The sequence below is a fragment of the Oenanthe melanoleuca genome, chromosome 4 (assembly GCF_029582105.1).
Source record: "Oenanthe melanoleuca isolate GR-GAL-2019-014 chromosome 4, OMel1.0, whole genome shotgun sequence".
NCBI lineage: Eukaryota > Metazoa > Chordata > Aves > Passeriformes > Muscicapidae > Oenanthe > Oenanthe melanoleuca.
The window spans coordinates 30,446,024-30,465,009 of NC_079337.1; the positions used below are offsets into that span (position 1 = coordinate 30,446,024).

Here is an 18,986-nt window from a genome sequence, read left to right on the forward strand (position 1 = left end):
GACACATGAGTGGGATTAGCCTAAAGAGCTATCTTTGTTAATGAGCCATATCTAGAAATTCAGTAGGTTTAGTAGATTACTATCTGAAGACACTGAATTTTTGAGAGCCACTTATGTCTAAAAGTGTAACATTTTTTCTCTTGGGACTAGCAGCATATGTTTTGTGAGGAAAATATGGTTATCCCTGGGAATTTCACAAACAGAAAAATCAAATATAGATGACACTACCTCACTTGGAATCGAAATGTGACTGCAAGTGACTGGGAATTAAACAGATTTATTAGTGTCGACATTATTTACATTGTGTGATCCGTATCAGCGAAGGGTACACATCACTTGTGAAAGCAAATACATTAATAGTATTACCCGCCGGTAATGGCACGTTAATAACACTTCCATGATTCGCGTTCGTCAGGCTGCTGCTCAGGCGTGCTCGGTGTCGCGGTAAACAAAGAAAATCAGCCATGTTGCGAGACCCTTTATTCTTTAAAAACTTAAGTTCACGTGAGAAGAATCCGCCGCTAGATAACCCCCAGAACAGTGATAAATTAACGATTTCACACCCTTCCCTTCCTCGTTTTTACCCCGTATAGTAATGACAGAGGGGACAGCCGGCCGATACGGATTACTTTTGAGAAGCGTGACAACAGGTGGCCTCCTCGAAGTCACTAGATCCGGCAGATCAAGTCTTTATTTATTTATTTATTTATTTTTGTTGCGTCCAGCTTGCCCATCGCCAGTATCCACGCACGGGGGGCACCGCCGAAGCTGCGAAGATGCGCGTCCCTCGGGCCCATGGCGGCAGCCGCCCAGACTGATTATTTGTGGTTAAACCCGGGAAGGATGCGCTCCCGGGGGCGGGATGCCGAGGCACCGGACCCCGCCGGCCGCGACCCCGGCGACCCGCCCCCTCCCTCCTGCGGCCCGCCCCGGCCCGCCCCCCGCCGCTCCGCCTCCCGAGCCGGCAACTTCCCCGTCGCCGGGCCGGGCGCGGAGCCCCCCATCAGCCCGGATGGGAGGAGGAGGAAGAGGAGGGAGGAGGCGACGGCGGCGGTGCCCGGGGGGATGCGGTGGAGCGGGCCGGCGGGAGGCGTAGTGCCGGCTCGTGAGGGAGCGCCGAGCCCTTGTCGCCGCCGCTGCCCCCGGCGGGGCTCGGCCGCCGCCTGCAGCTCCGGGCGGCGGCGCTGCTGAGCCCGCGCTGCCTGCGCGCCGCCGCCTCCCCGCTCCTCGCCCAGCGCTCCGGCCGCGCAGCGCCAGGCCGCGGCCGCCCTCCCCCAGCGCCTCCCGGGCGGCGGCGGGAGGCAGCAGGGGCGCGATGGCGTCCTACGTGGATAACAGCTTCCGCCAGGCGGTGATGAAGAACCCGGCGGAGCGGAGCCCCCAGGTAAGCGCCCCTTCCCCGCGGACCCGGCGGAGGGGCCGCCCCGCCGCCCCCCGCCCCGCGCAGCCCCGGCCGGGGCAGCCCGGCAGCGGCTCGGCCCCGCTCCGGGCAGCGCGGGCACGGCTGTCCCCTCCCAGCCCCCGCCGGGCTCCCCGGCGCTGAATGCCCGGCCGGCAGCTCCCGGGAGGGCACGGCGCGCGTTAGCGCCACAACTTTCCTCCTACTCCCTAATTTTGGGGGAAGCGCAGGGAGAAACACCAGCTGGGTTTGTTTTCAAGATTGCTTCCGGTAAAAAGAAAATTAACTTAGAGTATAATTTTTCGGTGTTGTGTTTTTGCTTCCCCCCGCCCCCTTTTATTTGTCTTTTTTTTTTTCTTTTTTTTTTTTTTTTTTTTTTTTTTTTCCCTCCCTCTTTTTTTTTAACCTCTGTGTGTGAGTGTGTGTGTTTAGTTATTGCCCCGGAGTACGGGTGGCTCAGGATTTGAATTCAATCCCTACTTTTACAGAGCTGGCTGGAGCTGGCAGCGCTGTTTCATAATGTAGGGGCTGAGGTCAGTGGTATTCTTGGCAAGTCCTTGCTCTCCAAAGTAGGGTGAAATCCTTACACAATGGCACCAGGCAGGAATTTTTCAGATACCTGCGCCGGGCTCCTGGAGCCTTCTTTGTCAGAGGAGTGTGTGAGTTGAAGCTGTTTCTAAGCGTTGTTGCGCTTAGAGAGGCTGAGAAAGGTTAAGCTGGGGACTGGAGTGCGTAGAGAAACATTTTGACTTAACATGACCTGAAAAACAACTAAACTGAATGAGTTCCTTCTGCTCCCGAACGGTTGCTGCAGTGGCTGTTGCTGCCAACTGTCTAAAGACTAATAAGCTTTACACTGATCCCCACATCAAGCCGCGGTTCAATAGCTAATGATACAAGGAGTTACTTTGCTTGGAGTTGTAATGCCATCTGTCCTGTTTTCTGAGGGCTTGTCCTGCCCTCTGAGCAGTCCCCGTGTTCGGGTTTTGGGGAAGAGATGCTGTTACTGATTGTTTTGGCAGGCGTCTGACTGGCTGGTGATGATTTCAAATTGGGGCAAAGAGGAAACCTTGACTTTTGGTCAGCACCAAGTCATTCCTCCTACTATAGATACGTCATTGTGGTAATGTTATTTTTATCCCTGTGCTCATGGAATATGTGTGAGAATATAAAACTTCTCATAGGAAAACGTACTGACTACATAGGCATCACATCACATGTGGTGTGCCTTTTTGGCAACTGTTTTTTTTTTTTTTTCTTTTATAAAAAAAGGAAGCTGCTTCTGAAACATGTTTTTGTTGGTGCTAAACTTGTTTCTCTGTCCTTGTTTGACCTTTTCCAAATATCTGTTTGCCTTCAGTGCTGGACCCAGCCCTTCAGTGTGTTGTGAAAGCTGAAGGAGGCTGAGTGCTCTCTCCTGGGGAAGACACTCTGCAAGCTGCTAGCAAGGTCACTTGAATTGTTAGAGGCATAGATTCCAGCTGGGGGAGCCTCCCAGCAGTGTCCAGCCTCAGACATGGTTATGGAAGCATGGTGGGTGTTCATGAGGAGAGATGCTGGCAGATGCTCAGAAACCACCAGGTCAGGCTGTGGGGCCATCAGGCTGGGCTTGGGGGATGATGCTTCCCATGTGGCATAATCTGTGCCATGTGAACTGTTAAACTTTCTCATGACCTTGCCAGTTGGCCTTGCTGTCTAGAAGGGATAATAAGGAGACACAAAAAGGCAGAAAGTAAGAAATGACGCAGTGAAGAATCCAGCCTGGATGCAGGGATAAAGCCCAGTGAAGGGCATGGAGCAGAGAGCTAAATTGGGAACACCTGGGCTGTGTTAGTGCTGTGAAACTTCCCGAATCAGCACACTGGCAACCTGCTGTGGCAATCGGCATGGAAAAAGAAGCCCACCCTTAAATCCATGAAGCTGACACTGTCCCAAAATAATCCACAAATAAGACCAAATATGTGAGAAATCTAATGTGTTGTTAGCACTGGAAACACTTGAAACTGGTGGTGCTCTCCTATTGCTGCTGGGGAGACTGGGCTTGCAGTGAAAACTTGGTTGATGTTTTTTAAACTGCTAATGTTGAATTGTGCGTGTTAGTTTTCTACTGCTGGTTCTCTGTTCAGGAAATTTGATTTTATTTTACAGTAGTATTGGAATTTGAAAGAAATATGCTTATGCATATAGTCTTTCATCATTATGTAAAAAGGAAAAAAAAATATATAGAAAGGTACAAAGAACTTGTTTATCCTTCTTCCCTTAAAGTAACTTATTGCCTCTTTACTTGTATTTTCCTGTCCTTGTTATGCTATCTCTAGAAGATAGGTACTTAATTTTGGCTTTTGGTAAGTCATGAGGCTTTTTTAAAGTTGAGAGAGGGTTGGAAAGAGAAAATATATTTATCATATTCATGTCAGTGCAGGAAGTAGCAAGAGAAGTATGTTAGTAGCATATTTGCTTCTAGCTTATGTAAACAAACTCTTTGGGGCTCAGTTTCTCCCAAATCACGATGAAGTAAATGTCTGTTTGGTGTTACTATTCACTCCGGACTGTCAGGGTGCAAATTTGGCACCGTGCCTTCACTGCAGGCTCAGAGGACAGGAGTGACAGAATGATAGCCAGTATGTACAACTTTGATAAGTAGGTCTGATAAACAATCTTGGAGAAAACAAAGTTAACTTGGCATGAACTTCTGCAATGCAGAAATCTCTTGGTAATTTTGGACTGGATATTTTGTATTTTTTTTTCCTTTGAGGTAAACAGTGTAGTTGCAACTGCAGTTGCTTTTGTAAATTCATAATGTTATATCTCTTTGCTATATCCAGCCTTTACAGAGTGTTCCTGAATTTTGTGAATTGGAACTCAATATTCTGTTGGCTGGCAAAAGAAAATGAAATTTGAAAGAAAAGGATATATATGTGGCCTGTACTTTAACATGCTTGTTGTGTAACTATTCTCTTAAATTGATGTATTAAACTATTCATTTTCTCTTTGAAGATGTGAACTAGGAAGTTAATTTAACTACTTTGGGGAATGTAACTTTTAAATGTTCCTAAATTACAAATGGTTTTATGCCCTTAAGCTGTGAGTAATAGCAATCCAGTTTTTTTTCTCTCCTAACGTTCTCTTGTGTGGACTGTTACAGCTTTAAGTCTTTACAAAACAAATTCTTTTTGGCATTATAGGCCATTTTAGAAAGTGTGCAATTTTTATACTGGTGTAGCTTGGCCTGAAAAAATAGGGTTGCTTTTGTTTTCAAACAAGAGAAACTGAGCTCTAATCTTTCTTTATCCTAACAACTCATTTGCATGGCATGGTATGTGAATAGCTAGTTGCTTCAGAAACTCTGCATGCTGTTCACTGTTTTCATGCCATGTAGTGATGTCGGCGGGAAGAAATTTTTTCAATGTGTGCCTTATAGATGTTAGATGCCTAAGGTTTGCTTCTGGAAACTGCCAGTGTGGTACATGAAGGCAGTTCAGTACAGCAGTAAGGAAGAGCACAGATGTAACAGCATCGGACCAAATCTCCAGGGCGGAGGGGAGAGCTGTACAGTAGCCCTTAGTTTGATACTAATGCGTCATTTAATGTCAGAAGACATCTAAACAGGATGCTGTTGTTAAGCAGATACTCCCTTCTTGAACACTTGAGAGGAAAAATGGTTTAATTATAGGATGTACCTATGCTTTTTCCAAATAAACTTTCAGCTTGTTCCCCAGTTGTGTTATTTTTATACTTGTAGCCAGTGATAGCATGATTGTCTGCAATCTTCAGATAAGCCAGAAATGAACGTTTCCTTCTTGCTACAGTCATCTCTTAAAAAAGAAGTACAAGGCTGTGTAGTTTAATGGGATCAGAGGAACTAAGAGTATTATATGTGAGTCTAGCAAAAGAATATTTAGTCTTTAAATTTGGGCTGATTGTGTGTCTGTATATCACTAGAAGACTAAAATGATCTTTTGAAAAAGAGCTTATTTGGGATTTTTCCTTTGAAAAACAAAAATATTTTGGAGCTTGAGTTTTGCTTTCAGATTGTCTTCACTGTCAGCATGCTACTGTGTTGCCATCTTTCTGAGGTGAGCATTTACAGAGGAGCATAACCCCTATTATCAGGCTGCTAACAGCAGTATAATGCTGAGAACTGATTCTGTTGCTAAGTTCTCCTGCTGGTTCTTGGTAGCCCTGAGATGCAAAGGTCTGTGACAGGTGATGCCTGGTATTTGGCTGTACTGCAGTGATATAGTGGTCTTTCCATAATACATCTCAGGGCTTTGTTATGTGATTCTTCAGGAGTAGCCTTATTTTGCAAGATTGGACATTATTTCTTTCTGGGGAGCCCATTTAGCCAACAAAATTAGATTCCTAACTGTGCTTCCCAAAGTGGTGTTTAGGCTTTCTGCAGACTGCAGTGACTAATTTTAAAGTGGGGTCATGAGCCTGTTATGTTTTATGTTAACACTGGAACCATCATTAGTAACACAGCTTAATGAAGAAAGGTTGTTGATGGTTCTTGATCTGGGCTTCTTTCTTGCTCAGCAGTGGGCTTCAAGTAGAATTGCCATCATAAAGTCAGCTGTAAGGGAGTTGGTCTGAACAAAAAATCCTCAACAAACCTCTAGATGCTGTAGGGTTTTGGAAGCTTGTTTGAAACAAACAAACTGAAAAACTGTAGGTTGAGTGGTGTCTTGTGGTGGCTCTTGGGCTGTAAGTAGGGGAGGTGGATACAGATGAAAAAAGTTACGATAGGCTGGTGTATCTAGAGACCTTTAACCATAGGGATTTTCCCTGCTGTGTTTCAGCACTTAAGTGGGAGCATAAAAACCAAAGGACCTATTGGAAAAGTGAGACCTTTACCTGACAAAGCCAATAATGTATTTGTTTAGTACAGAAATAATACCAGAGAATGTATTTTGGAAGTAAGTATACATTTTTTCCCTCTTCATACTTTTCTCAAGCTAGTATTACTATGCTGCATTATTTCATGCCCAGCAAACTTACTTGTATGAATATATTTTTTTTGTGGCTGATAAGTAAAGCTGAAAATCCTTGCATAGCTCAGACTTTCTTGTGAACTGTAATCTCAGTCTGTTGAAACAACCTTGGAATGTTTGATTCTGAGCTTGCAGTGTCAATTTTCATGTCATTTTCAACACTAAGGGTATGTACTGTAATGGGCTGCTTAGTATCCTGTTTGTTTTTAAAGAGTGTACTTATTTCCCAGTCTTTCTAATGGGGATATGTGTGTGTGTGTGTGTCTGTGAATTTTCCCATAGCCATTCATATTTTCATGGCCAAGATATGAGGATGGCAAGAATATTGACTTTTTAATTGCTTTTGCAGTAGTTCTACCCTGTCATAGGGCTAGTACTTTCTGCACTAGTGGATTTCTATATCTTTTAATGGTATGAATTTTGCCAGCACTTGCAGAAACCTCGGTATGATCAGGAAGCCTTCACCTATAGCATAGAAATAGCTGAGTTGAAGCCTTATCCTAAACACTTGTGTGCTTTCTCATTGCATCAGGAGATTGCAGCTCGGTTAGCTGTATGCATCTGAGCCGGTTTGAAACTGGTAAAGTGAGGCTTTAACTGTAGCAACGATAAGCTCTGTGTAATTTCCTACTTGATTAATTATCTGTTTGGTAGAGTTTGCTTTTGATTTCTGCCCTGCAGTGGCTGCAAAAGTGTTTGCCCTGGGTTTGGGCTGAGTATGTTCCTGTGAGCAGGTTTTTGTCAGCCTTTGTGAACACAGTCTCTTTTCTGCACATGAAATCTGGGAGCCTTTCTGTGGCATCCTTGCCTAGGAAATGTACTGAAGTGAGCAGTGCTGGGCCCAAAGCCCAGGGGTCTTCTTCTCAGTCCAAACTTCTTTTGTCCATTTGCTTCCTGAAGTGCTGTTCAGACATCAGAGCTGTGTCTGTACCCTCTGTGATGCCAAAGGGCTGGGACACCCCAGCCATCCTCACCCACCCACTGGGGCGTGGGGTGTAGCCAGTGGTGCTGCAGGGGAGGCTTTGGTGGGGGAGGATTACTGTGAAAACAAGCCTGCTTGCCATGGAGAGGCTTGCTCTTCTGCCAAAACTAGTAATGAGCAAAGTCATCTGTCGGGCTTCTGAGACCAACAGGACTGATAACTCTTTCATGTCTTGGGTGTGAAAGTGTAGGTCAGCAAAAGTAAAGGATGCATAAAGCATTTTCCCAAGATCATGTTTTTTTTTTAGTAAGAGGTTGGAGTCTTCTGTGGGTTATCTGTTTATTCAGGGAGAACCCTTGGTACCTGAGGGGAAAAAAATAAATTTAAGTGTAACCTCTAAAGATGACTCATTTATTTTACTCTGATTACAATATTCCTTAGCTAAGTTTTTTTTGGTAAGTTGTTGTTTCTTGATATCCATTGTTTTAAAAAGCCTGTATGCATAAAAGTTTTTAAAAGTCTATGCATATGCAAATTACTGAGTAGTAGCTAGTAGCAATAGCTATTCATTCTGTTAAACTACTGATCTGATTTAATTTTTTTCTCTGTATCAGAATGTTGCAAGTTAATCTGTTAGCATGTTTCAAGAATAACTATATGTACACTGAAAAGTCATTGTAAGAACTTTGACTTCCTCATTGAGGATCTTTTTGTCTCCTCATGAGAAAATATATTTTGGCTTGTGTTTTGGGAACTTTCCCACAGTTGGAGATCTAATTTTTGCGAGGTATTGTTTGGGAATTCAAAAGGAGCACTGGCAGAAAGATAGCTCCACAAAGATGCTTTGTGAAGGGCAGCTGAGCCTGCATGCCTTGTTTGCTGCAGCCAGTGTTGCAGATTTAATTTACTGGGTATATTTTGCATGAAGGGCTGTATTTCAATAAGTCTCAAAATGGAAGTGGTGCTCTGCTTCCCTTTTTCTCAAGTTGGTGAAGTTGACCATTTTTCTTTAAAAGGGAGAGAGGAGCCCTACTGCAGTGCTTTTCTTACAGCTTTGTTTGCAGTTAAAATTAGCTATTTGTTCTCTCTGGGTATCTCTGTTACGCCCATAGAGCTATAGATGTGTTTCTTTGTGTGTGTCGGTCTTGTCTGACCTGAGTAAGAGTGATTAAATATTTGATTTAGAGCAATTGTAAGGAATTCTAGTCAACAATAAAGAGCAGCATGTATACCATTACCTGAGCAAAAGACTGAAGGAATAAGAAAAAAATCAAAATATTTAAATGTTTTTCAGGGGGAAAAAGGGCATGAGTTTGCTTTTCAGCACTGATAAAAAATGAAGGAATATTCTGTTACTAACACTTCTGTGGGCAGCAGGATTTTCCTATTTTTCTCTTATTTGTGTGTGTTCTGATAAAAGTGAACAACACAATGAAATAGCATCTGGTTTCAGTGTAAATTACCTGGGAATGGGTATTAAGTTTCATGGAAGACACGTTTGTGGAGCATGCCTGTTGTTGACTGTCTTTACTGGGCTGTTTGTTTCTGTTTGCTTGCTTTTAGTATGTCTTAAAGTTGAAATAAACTTTGCTTAATAAAAACATTTATTATGTAGTTGTTTTGGGCTTCTAAAGGGGAAGGTGGTTCCTGTTACCCATGGATTGTTTGCTTAATAGTTTGTTGTTTTGTTTGTTTGTATATTTGCAGTTCTATATTGTTAAGGATACTGGTCTCCCATCTTTATTTTATGTTTACTGTAGTTGGGGAAAAAATACTGATATAGCCTTTTCCATCTGAAATTAGTCATTCACACTTTTTGCCCTGTTATGCAGAAAATAACTCGAAACTCAGAGGGGTGAGAAAGAATGTTACACAAATGTGGTTTGTAAATAGTTGATGGGAAAACAAGACTGTACCACCAATATCTGCTTGAGGTTTGACTTGCTGAAACCAAAGGCTAGATCTTTTTTGGTACTTGGTATTTCTTTAGCAGCAAAGCTAGTTGTAGTGGGTTGATACTGACTGGATGCCAGGCACCCACCAAAGCCACTCACTTTGTTTCCTATGCTGATGTTCTCTGCTGCCTCATTCCTGCCTGTCCAACTGTTTGTGAGGCTACAATAAACACACGATAAGTGGTACAATCTTGTTAGCTGAACAGAAGAAAAGGATCTTACCTTTGAGAGAAAATGTAGTAGGGTTTTTGCTTTCTAAAATTTAAGTGACTTGGTCTGGTTTAGATTGTGGCTTCAAATGTTTGTGTTGGTGCAACTGAAGGTGTGAAGACCTGTGATATAAGAGATTGAAAATAAATGCTTATGGTTGTGTGTAGGATCCTCTGAAATACCTTAACCTCTCCCATAGAGTATATAGTGCTCCATTTTCAAACACTATCTAGAAGTATAAAACAAAGTAAACTGCATGTAATGTTATGACATTATTTCTTTTGATGAATTTCCTAAAGTGAGATTTTGTTGGTTTTTTTTAGCTTAAGGGGCATGTGTATGAGATGCTTCTTGAGAGAGGTCTTCTATTTTTTCTGAGGATTAACGTAAAAATAAATTTTTGTAGGAAGTTTCTTGCTCTAAGTGTTTCCCTCCACTGGAATATAGCAGTGGTAAGAAGCCTGGGTAGTAATGCTACCTTTGCATTCCCCGAGTTGGGTGGGGGAGATGGTAATGCCTGGGTTTTGTTTGTTTGTTTTGTATTGTTTTACTGAATCTTGTATGTATTTACGTTGGTTTGTTGCATAGTTGATGAAAATTGGATGCTGGTGGGGCTCTCTTCCTGGGGGCAAAACAAAGAAGTGGCAATTTTATTGGCACGCAAGTTAAATAACGTACACATTTTTCCATTCAGAATGGGAAGTCTGTTGGGACATACCTAAAATATGTACCCTCTATTGCTTTTGTTTTGATTTTGAGGTAAGTGCTTAATCTTGTCAGGAAACCATTCCCTCGCCCTCATAGAACATTTCCTCAAAATTCATGACCTTGCAGAAATCAGTTAGGCATTGCATTGTGTGAGTAGCCAGCACTCATTTGAATGGTTCTGCGGAGTTTTGCTGTTTGTCAGAAGACGTGTCAGAGTACACAGCATACATGGTAGTAAATATTTAGATACATTTTGAACTGAGAGAGAGAGGCTTGTCTGTGCAGTATTACAGACTTCTATTGTCCCCTGCCAGTGGTGCTGTGGGTGTTCAAAGTCAATTTCCTCGCCAGTGCTGTAGGACAGGCAGGCACTGCCAGAATGCAGCACCCCATTGCTGACTTCTCCTTTGGTGCAGTAGCTCGGGCAGTTTTTGAAGGTGCCATAGCTGTAGTAACAAAAAAAGATGGACTTTGGTTTTACTAGCTATGTCAGTATTTCAAAGTTGTGGCATTTTATTGTGCTCATGTATGATGGTGCTTTATGTTGAAATAGCTTTGAACTTTATATGCTATTAGCTGCAAAATTATAATGTAGTTGTTCTTATCTCTTGATCTCAACCCGTGGTCTTTACCTTTTGTGCCTCCAATTCCCCTTTCCATCCTGCTTCAGGGGAGGGGAAGGGGAGAGTGAGTAAGCACCATGTGCTCTGGAATGTTTCTATAAGCACTAAATTGGAGAACACTATTCCTAAACCACAGCAGAAATTCTCCCTGTGGAATTCTTCTTCAACTCTGGAGGAACCACAGTCTCCCAAAAGAGTCAAAAACTGGAATAAAAAAGCAGATGCTGGATGCTGCTGAAGCAGAATGTGTGCGAAGGTGTGTAACATGGTTGGGCTTTTATCCCAGTTGCTCAATTCATAACAAGATGCTGAAAGCTGAAGTGATGTAGTTGATCATGACACATTTGGTGTTTTCCTGTTGAGGGTGGCTGATAATCAGCAGTTTCACCAATGAAGGCAGTAAGTGGACCATCAATTGAAATTATATTGTCTTAAGAAAAACAGTAAATGGGAGTGTGGTTCATAGATGATGCTCTGAGTATGAAACAAGACTTTGCACTGGTTAATGATGAGTGGTGTTCAGGTGGTGTCTTCCTCTAAATTTGATTAGTGCAGTAACTAAGTAGCTTGAATATATTCTGTGCTAAGGAGGTGGTGAGCACATGGTAAGCATTCCCAGTGTGGCAATTTTCCTTCTGAGTTACAGGAAAGTAGTTGTGAGGGTCTCAGTCTGAGATGCATTTTGTGTTCTCCATCAATCCTATGGTACACATGGCTGCATGATGCATCAGATTTATTGGGGGCCTTCAGTGGATTTGCTACAAATTTATACAAAGCACAAAAGGTCAGACCTCCGTGTGAATGGCCTGCAGTGGTCTGATCTGAAGACTGAAGTATTTCACATGTGCCATAGATATGGAAACACAAGTGGCTCTGCCAGCTACATGCTGACCAGGAGCAGGCGCTTGCTGGAACGAGGGTAATTGAGCTTCTGTCCTTGTCACGGCTTCTCCCTTACTGCTGAAAGCTGCTAATTAGCACCAATGCCTTCTTTTAATTCAAGATGACTTAGTTGGAAGATGCCAACTTCTTGGTCATAGGCCACTGAGCAACTATCAGATGGCAGCACAATTCTACCTCAGCTGTTAAAAATGGCTTGAGGTAACAGTGCCAAGGGAAGGGTGATAGTTGTTTTAGCTTAGTTTTAGTTGATGTTGTAGGTGTTCGTCAAGGTGGAAGTGAGAGTATATCCCATCTCTGCTGTATTTTAGACAACCATTTATTTTAGTGCTATTAGCCTGTTATTTTACCAGACTCAGTATGGATAGATAGCTGGTCTCCACTAGTACTAAATCTTCTTTAAGCATCTTGTTAAACTCTTTAATTTAAGATGATTTTTAGAGTAGTATTACTTGAATAGTTGAAAAATTTCTAGACTACAGGATGTTTCTGGAAAATGTGATTGACGCAATGCATGGCACAAAGGGGTAGAAATGCTGTTAGCTTTGTGAAACAGTTCTAAGAACATGAAACAAAGAAAATTGAGTTTTGGGATAGGATACTTCTTTTTGATGTATGTTTCTGAATGCCCAGGCAAATTATGAGTCCTTCTCCCTTTTCATAGTAATTCTTTCTATCTAGCCTTGTGCTATGGTTTTTACTTCTTAGTAATTTGATGTCCTGTGGTTTCTCCCTTTCTAAACCCCTATTGGAGTGCTTTTTGAATTTTGTGCCTTAGTCATTACTTCAGGTATTTTTCTTACTGCACTGTATCTTTCTCACCTGCACTTAGAGCAGGGTGATTTGGCTAATAATTTTTCACATTTATTTATTTCAGAGTGGGAAAGAAACTGTCCTTTATTTATAAATTGCAATACAGTGTACCCTATGCAGGTTATTTTTCATTTCTGAAACAAAATGTACCAATACCTTGAGTCAGTCATCATCGGAATTGTCATATGTCAGATTGCTACCTTTACCAGGTTTGATAAGCAAACATTCCTGTTTAAGGTCTAATGTTCTTATGTGAATGAATATTTTAAGTGAATTCAAAAGTGAAGAGAAAATAATGGCACTTTCTTACAATCCATGTTGGCTTGATAGTAAATGAACATTTAGCCATGACGAAAGTAATGTGGTTTATAGTGACACAGCCTACATAAATTCAGTTGGGTTTGCTGTTGACATTGGCCCATGTTCCAGCATGAGAGTTACCTTACATTTCTTTTGAACAAAGAAGGTCTGTCTGAAACAGGTGCTCTAATGGTTGCTCCGGCCTTCATAAATAGCTTTTAGGTGAAGTATTACTTCTGTTAACCATGAGTAACTTCACAAGGCACTTTGGTTTATTGTGTGAGGTTTCCATTTTATATTTTAAAAAAACCCCATGGCTGCAGCTTCGTGGTGTTTGGTGCCTCATAAGTCGCTGTTTATTTTTAGAGCACGCTTATCACAATTTGTCAGCCAAATATTGGCCTGTCCCTTCTGCTATTAGATAGCTGCTGAAATGCCATTCTCAAGATAACTTTACCTACCCTGATTGTTCCAGGGTAATCTTAGTTTCAAGAGGAAATAATCTAAAACTTGCCAACTCTGCAGAACACGTAAAATAGTAGGAGATGGGTTTATTAAATTTTGCAACCATATCATAATGTGTTAAACTTAATGTGACAAAATGGTTTTGAGAGTCTGTGGTAACTTGCCTGAGTGTGTTGAAGTTTGAATGTTGCTTATGAACACTACTAAAGAATATTTCTAAATTGGTTGTAAAATGAGCCAGGAGATAGTGAAGTAATAGCTAGGCCAGTCTCTAGGCTGGTAAGACATGGCTACTTGCCCATTGTGCATTGCTTTAGGAAAACCATGTCACGGTTTCTTTTAAGGAGAAAGGAAAGTTCTGCTTTAAACAAGTGACATTTTATATCTTGATTTCTTTTCCTGTTTCTTCTATTTATAGATGTCTTCCGTTTGGGATTTATCTGAAAGCTAAGGTCAGGATGTGCCTTCCTCCAAAAATGCTACTTGTTGTGGTTTTCTGGCATGTCCTGTCCCTTCTCCTTCCCAAAAGGAACTGTACAGAAAGTATTTTTCCACAGTGAAACACAGATCCTCAGTTCTGCAGTATCATGCTGAGACTCTGGCATACACTGGTTCACCTCCAAAACCAAAACTTTTAAAAATCATCTCTTGGTGTCCACAACACTTACGTGAACGATTAAAACACAAAAGACAGTAGCCACTTCAGTTTCAATTATTTCTCATTTTAATGGAGTCTATATGTGGAATGGGATGTGGAGGCAGAGGAACATAGGCTGTAGGTAGGACTCATTTCTCATTTAGATTTTCAGATGACCATAATGAGTTTGGTTTACATAGGGATGTACTTGAGGGAAATGCTCATCCATTCCATGCTTCTACCAACCATGTAAGGTCTTGGAGGATCTTAAATATGAAAGGTCTTTCCCACCTTGGAGGTAATGAAAATAACAAGTAAATGATCATTAAACATGTACTTTTTTGGTGTATGGAAGAGGTTCTCTCCAGTTTACAAACAAAAGGCTTAACCACTTAAACTAGTCCTCTGAGAGACTACAGCAATCCTGAGGGCAGCAAAGATGTGGGAGTGCAATGAAGGCTTTTGACTAAACTGTTTTTTTCATAGTCAGGGTTCAGTGCAAGTGCAATCCTTAAATTCAGAATTGATTTCTCACAAACAGCCCTGTTTAGTCATTCAAGCTTGCACTATTGTTTATGCTGCAGTACAACTGAACCTGTATGCCTGTGGTATGACCACTTAGCAAGCATGCACCCTGAAGTACATCTGAGGAGTAAATATGAAATTTAAAATGAAGTTATATTTGAAGATGTGATTCAAGTCTTTAAATAAACAAGGGCCATGCACCTAGGTCTTCCTGTGATGTTCCCTTTTAAAAGTTTATTTAAGCCTATGTTACTTATTGAAACTTCTGATAGCAAGTATCTCCTTTTTGGAATATGGGTTTGATAGTATGTTATATAGTCTTTAATGACTATTTTGTCATCTGACTTTGTTTTTATATTGTTTTGTACTTCCATATGCAGTAAACTATGTTTAGAATTAGGACTGTCAGCAGTAGTTGAAACTTTTTATAATGGAGCTGATTAGTGTTTAGTACTTTGCATTTGCTTTAGGAGACTTTGCAATGCGTTGTCTTGGGCAGGTTTCAGGAAAGCAAATGGTGAGTTTGTCACTGTTAAACTGCCTCATCTTCAGTGTGCACTGCCAGTTGAAAGAGGCTCATGAAGCCAGCTCTGAAAGTTTTCATAGCTATTGAAATTCAGAGTACTGAATGTTCTAAATTTGTTGTAAAAAGTAGTGTGACATTTCTTAGGAAACAGCCACAAACAAAATATTTTTCTGTATTTAACTGTTTTTAACCTTTTTGGGTGTCCTGATAACTGGGATATCAATTTTTAAGTATTTTTACTTTTTATTATTATTTTCTAACTAACAGAAGTGATGAAACCCCAAGTGTCATATGAGTTCCAGTAATCAGAGGTTTTGTGAACTAGTTGACTTGTTCCTTTTTTTGGTCCAAAATATTCTATAGACTCTGCAGACAGAGTTTTTTGTTTTACAACTTTTCTTTTGCTTTCAGGTAGTTCCTGTAATAATTAGGTTAGTTTCATGTTTCTCTTGTACTCCTAATGCTAACCCTTTAAAATAACAGGGACCTACAATTATGACAAAAAACCCCTTTAACCCCTTGTCTTCCAGCTGTAAATTGTTGAGGGATGGTAAGCATCTTTTCAGGTGTTTTGCTGTCTGCTGAAAGTTGGCCTTGAAACCACTGGAACTTAGTTGCAAGTTAAAATGAGTGATTTTTGTATTCTGTTTAATGAGTGGATTTTGTAGCTTTGAAGTAAGGGAAGAGGCTATATGTTGTGTGCTGAAGACGATCCTTTTTGCATGTGCTTCTTGGTCTCTTAGTTTAGTGTCTGCTGTCTGAAACCTCAGAATGACATTTGTCTTTCAAGATGAATGTGTGTGTTTGTATTTTTTTTCCCAGAAGAAGATGACAAAATAGTGTTCTTAAGGAGTGAAAAATGACAAAGTAGTGTCTGTAGATGATCTGTGACTGCCTCCAGTGACAGACTATCAGAAGTAGTGGTCTGCAGGCAGCACCATGGTGTGCAGCAGTGGCTCCTTGGCATTGAGTCATTTTAGCAAATTCCAGCTCTTAAGGATAGCATGACCCTGCAATGCCTGCATTGCAGCTTCTCTGGAAGGATAACCTGCTCAGAGTACACTTAGAAAACTTGGAGATGCTGCAATCATGAGTCATTTAGAAAATTTTAGGTAGGAGCGTGCTGTTCAGGGACAAACACTCACATGCAGTAGTGTTTCAAATAGATTCCAACTTAATAATTTATAAATTCTTTACTTTGAATATTAAAAGGAAATTATTCCTGGGGGATTAGTTTACCATTTTAATTAATCTTCTAAGGAAAAGATGATCTCTTCAAGATCTTACTAAATATTTTTCCTGTCATTATAAAACTCCAAACTAACCAACCAACAAAATAGGGAAAAGAAGAAAAGCCACAAAAGGGATCTCTGTGTATAAGTAGGTGATGTGTGAGACCACCTGCTAACCTGAAAGTTGTCTTTTGATCTGAGGCAGATAAGGAAAATGGTGAAAATCTCCCATGTAGGTGTGAGATAGTGACCTGATAAGAAGCCAGATACAGTAAAAATGTTTCACTAGTTAATACAGTGTCCCTCACGCAGTGGGTCATCTTTTGTCTGTTTCAGCTTGCATATTATACCACCATCACCCAATTTTGTTTCTTTGAGCAGAAGGCTTTTTTTCCTTTCTCTAGCTGAGAATCTCTGTTATTATCAACTGTAATTTTACATTTTTTTCCCCCCTCGGTTACTCTTCTCATTCTACTGTTTTATTCTCTGCTTTTCTTATTCTTTTCATAGTTGTAGGCTTTCTGTGTGTGGAACTTTATTTCTGATTGGTTTGTGCTGCTAGGATTCAGCTTTCTAAAATTGCAACATTATTCACTTTGGTAATGAACAATGCAAGAAAAATGTTTTAAGGGGTAAAAGGAATTCAGCCTGTCATAAGCACTAAAGCTAACAGATTCCTCCTTCAGCCTAAAAGCTATATGGGATTTATAAATCCCATGCAGTGTCAAAATCTGAAGGGTAGTTTAACAATTGCCCTGACGTCTCTCAGTATGCTGAAATAAAAAAAAAAAACAAACACAAAACCCCTTGGTTTTTTTTCTTAGCTTGTTACTTATAAGATTGCTATTTATTCAATAGTTTGTAGTTTACATTTGCTTTTTATTAAAAAATAAAGTTCCCAGTAACAACACCACAATTCTGAAATGACATACTTAGAAATGGTTTCTGATTGTGTTTATATTAAAAAAATACTATTTTCAAACATCTGTTTACACTTGGATAAAATAAAGAAAATTACCTTTCTGTCCTGTGGGGTGTGTGCGGTTTCTTTGGTTTTGTTTTATTTTGCATTATGGATAAATGTGTTGGGGCAAGTGGAACTAACACAGCTACACTGAAATGGTATTGCTTGGCAGCATGGAATGCTTGAAACAGCAGGAATATGCTCTGTATATTCAGTTGTGAAGGTTTTTTTTTTGTTATTCAGTTCTCTCACAATGCTGTCTTCAGTTATGTGAGTTATAGGAGCTATTAATACAGATCTAACATTTCATGATCATGCTCAGTTTGCACAAATAAAGTGTCTTTAAGAAAGGAAACAAAACTTCTCCAGTTAGTGTAGGAGGACTGTAAAATACTTTAACTGACTGTAAGAATGAGGATGTACTTTCCAAATCATTATTTCATATTTGGAATTGTGGGTTGCAGTTTGTCAGTCTTTCCCCATGTCTGTTAAAGATGTAATCTGGAAAATCGACTGGCATGTAAATTATTCAAATGCCATATCCCAGCTTTAAAAGTATAGGTGGCATCCAGAAGCAAGTATTATTAATTCTTAGTGGACCCCTGGAGGTATTTAGTTGGGTTTCCAAATAGTTTTGAGAAATAAAGCTTTATCTCTTGGATTTTCTGTGAGCTACTGCTTGTTTGACAAAGTAGACCTGGGAAAAATAGTGGATTTGGATACCAAGAAATGCTTTAATAGTCAGTGTAAACTTAGAGTGGGAGGTAAAGACGTATTTTTGCATGTGTAAACAAATATTTTTATGCCAGGCTGCTTTGCTGTCTACTGCCATTAAAGCTGGGACATCAAGCCAAGGAGTTGAGTGCTCTCTTTTCCAGATAATTTGACTTTTTATAAATAAACTCTGGCGTAGATTTTTGTGTCCACCTCCTTTGAGCATCTCTGGAAGTTATAATACTTCCAGTGATAGCAATGTAGAGAAAAAGACCTTCTGGTGTTTCTTCACTATGACTTGTCTGTAATTGCTACCCTGTGGATAGCTGAAAGATGTTGCCTGTTTCAGAAGGCAGATCCTAAGGCTTTTTGGTGGTAGGCTGCTGTTTGGAAGGACCTTACAGCCCTTTCTTTATATTAGCTGAGTCATTTAAAAATGAGTTTTAAAATACTCCAATAGCTTTATCTAACCCTGTCTGTCTGCCACCCGTGTGCACTTATTTACAGGAGAAACACATCCAGGATAAAATTATTTTTGTATATCTTCCAGGTCCTGCAGTTTAACTTGGTAGGTGAAGGTGTAAAAATCACAGTCTTGCTCAGCAGCTCAAACCAGACTTTTGTTAGGGAATCTGCTACAGTTTCAGGTAGTTACATTTTTTGATCCTTTTTTCTAACTAAAGGGAGGAAGAGTGTTTTATCATAGTTATCGTGGCTGAGTCGAGCTGTGCATATAACGTGGTTGTTGCTGATGGAAATGGGTGTTCTTCTCTGTGCATCAACCTGAGTGTACCTGTGCAACTGCTTGTGGAAGGCTTTTTTTGAAATAACCATCTGTAATTCTTTCCCCTCCCTTCAGAATGAAGTTACATCCTGTAGAATTCTGTAGAATGCATTTGGTATACAATTAGTGGTTTTGCATGTTAATGTGACCTTTTCTTCCTAAAGAAATATTCTCCATTATCCAAACCTAAGAAAGGCAATTTGGTATAAGTATTTTGTCCTGTTTCTCTTAAGAGGAATTTAGTGTGGCTTATTTAGGGGGGAAAAAGTGTATAATAAATAAATAAAATAAATGTTAAGTCCAGCTTGAAAATACATG

General features: G+C 40.6%; 1 protein-coding gene across 6 annotated transcripts in view; it reads left to right on the plus strand.

Annotated features, from left to right (window-relative positions):
- The first annotated feature begins 1,037 nt into the window (after nt 1-1,037).
- RAPGEF2 (Rap guanine nucleotide exchange factor 2) overlaps nt 1,038-18,986 on the plus strand; it is a 185,249-nt gene continuing 167,300 nt past the window's right edge. For all 6 annotated transcript variants that reach the window (XM_056490300.1, XM_056490302.1, XM_056490307.1 and 3 more), the window contains exon 1: nt 1,038-1,384. In XM_056490300.1, coding sequence (XP_056346275.1) covers nt 1,316-1,384 — 69 coding nt within the window. In that variant the 5' untranslated portion in view covers nt 1,038-1,315. The remainder of the gene's footprint in view (nt 1,385-18,986) is intronic.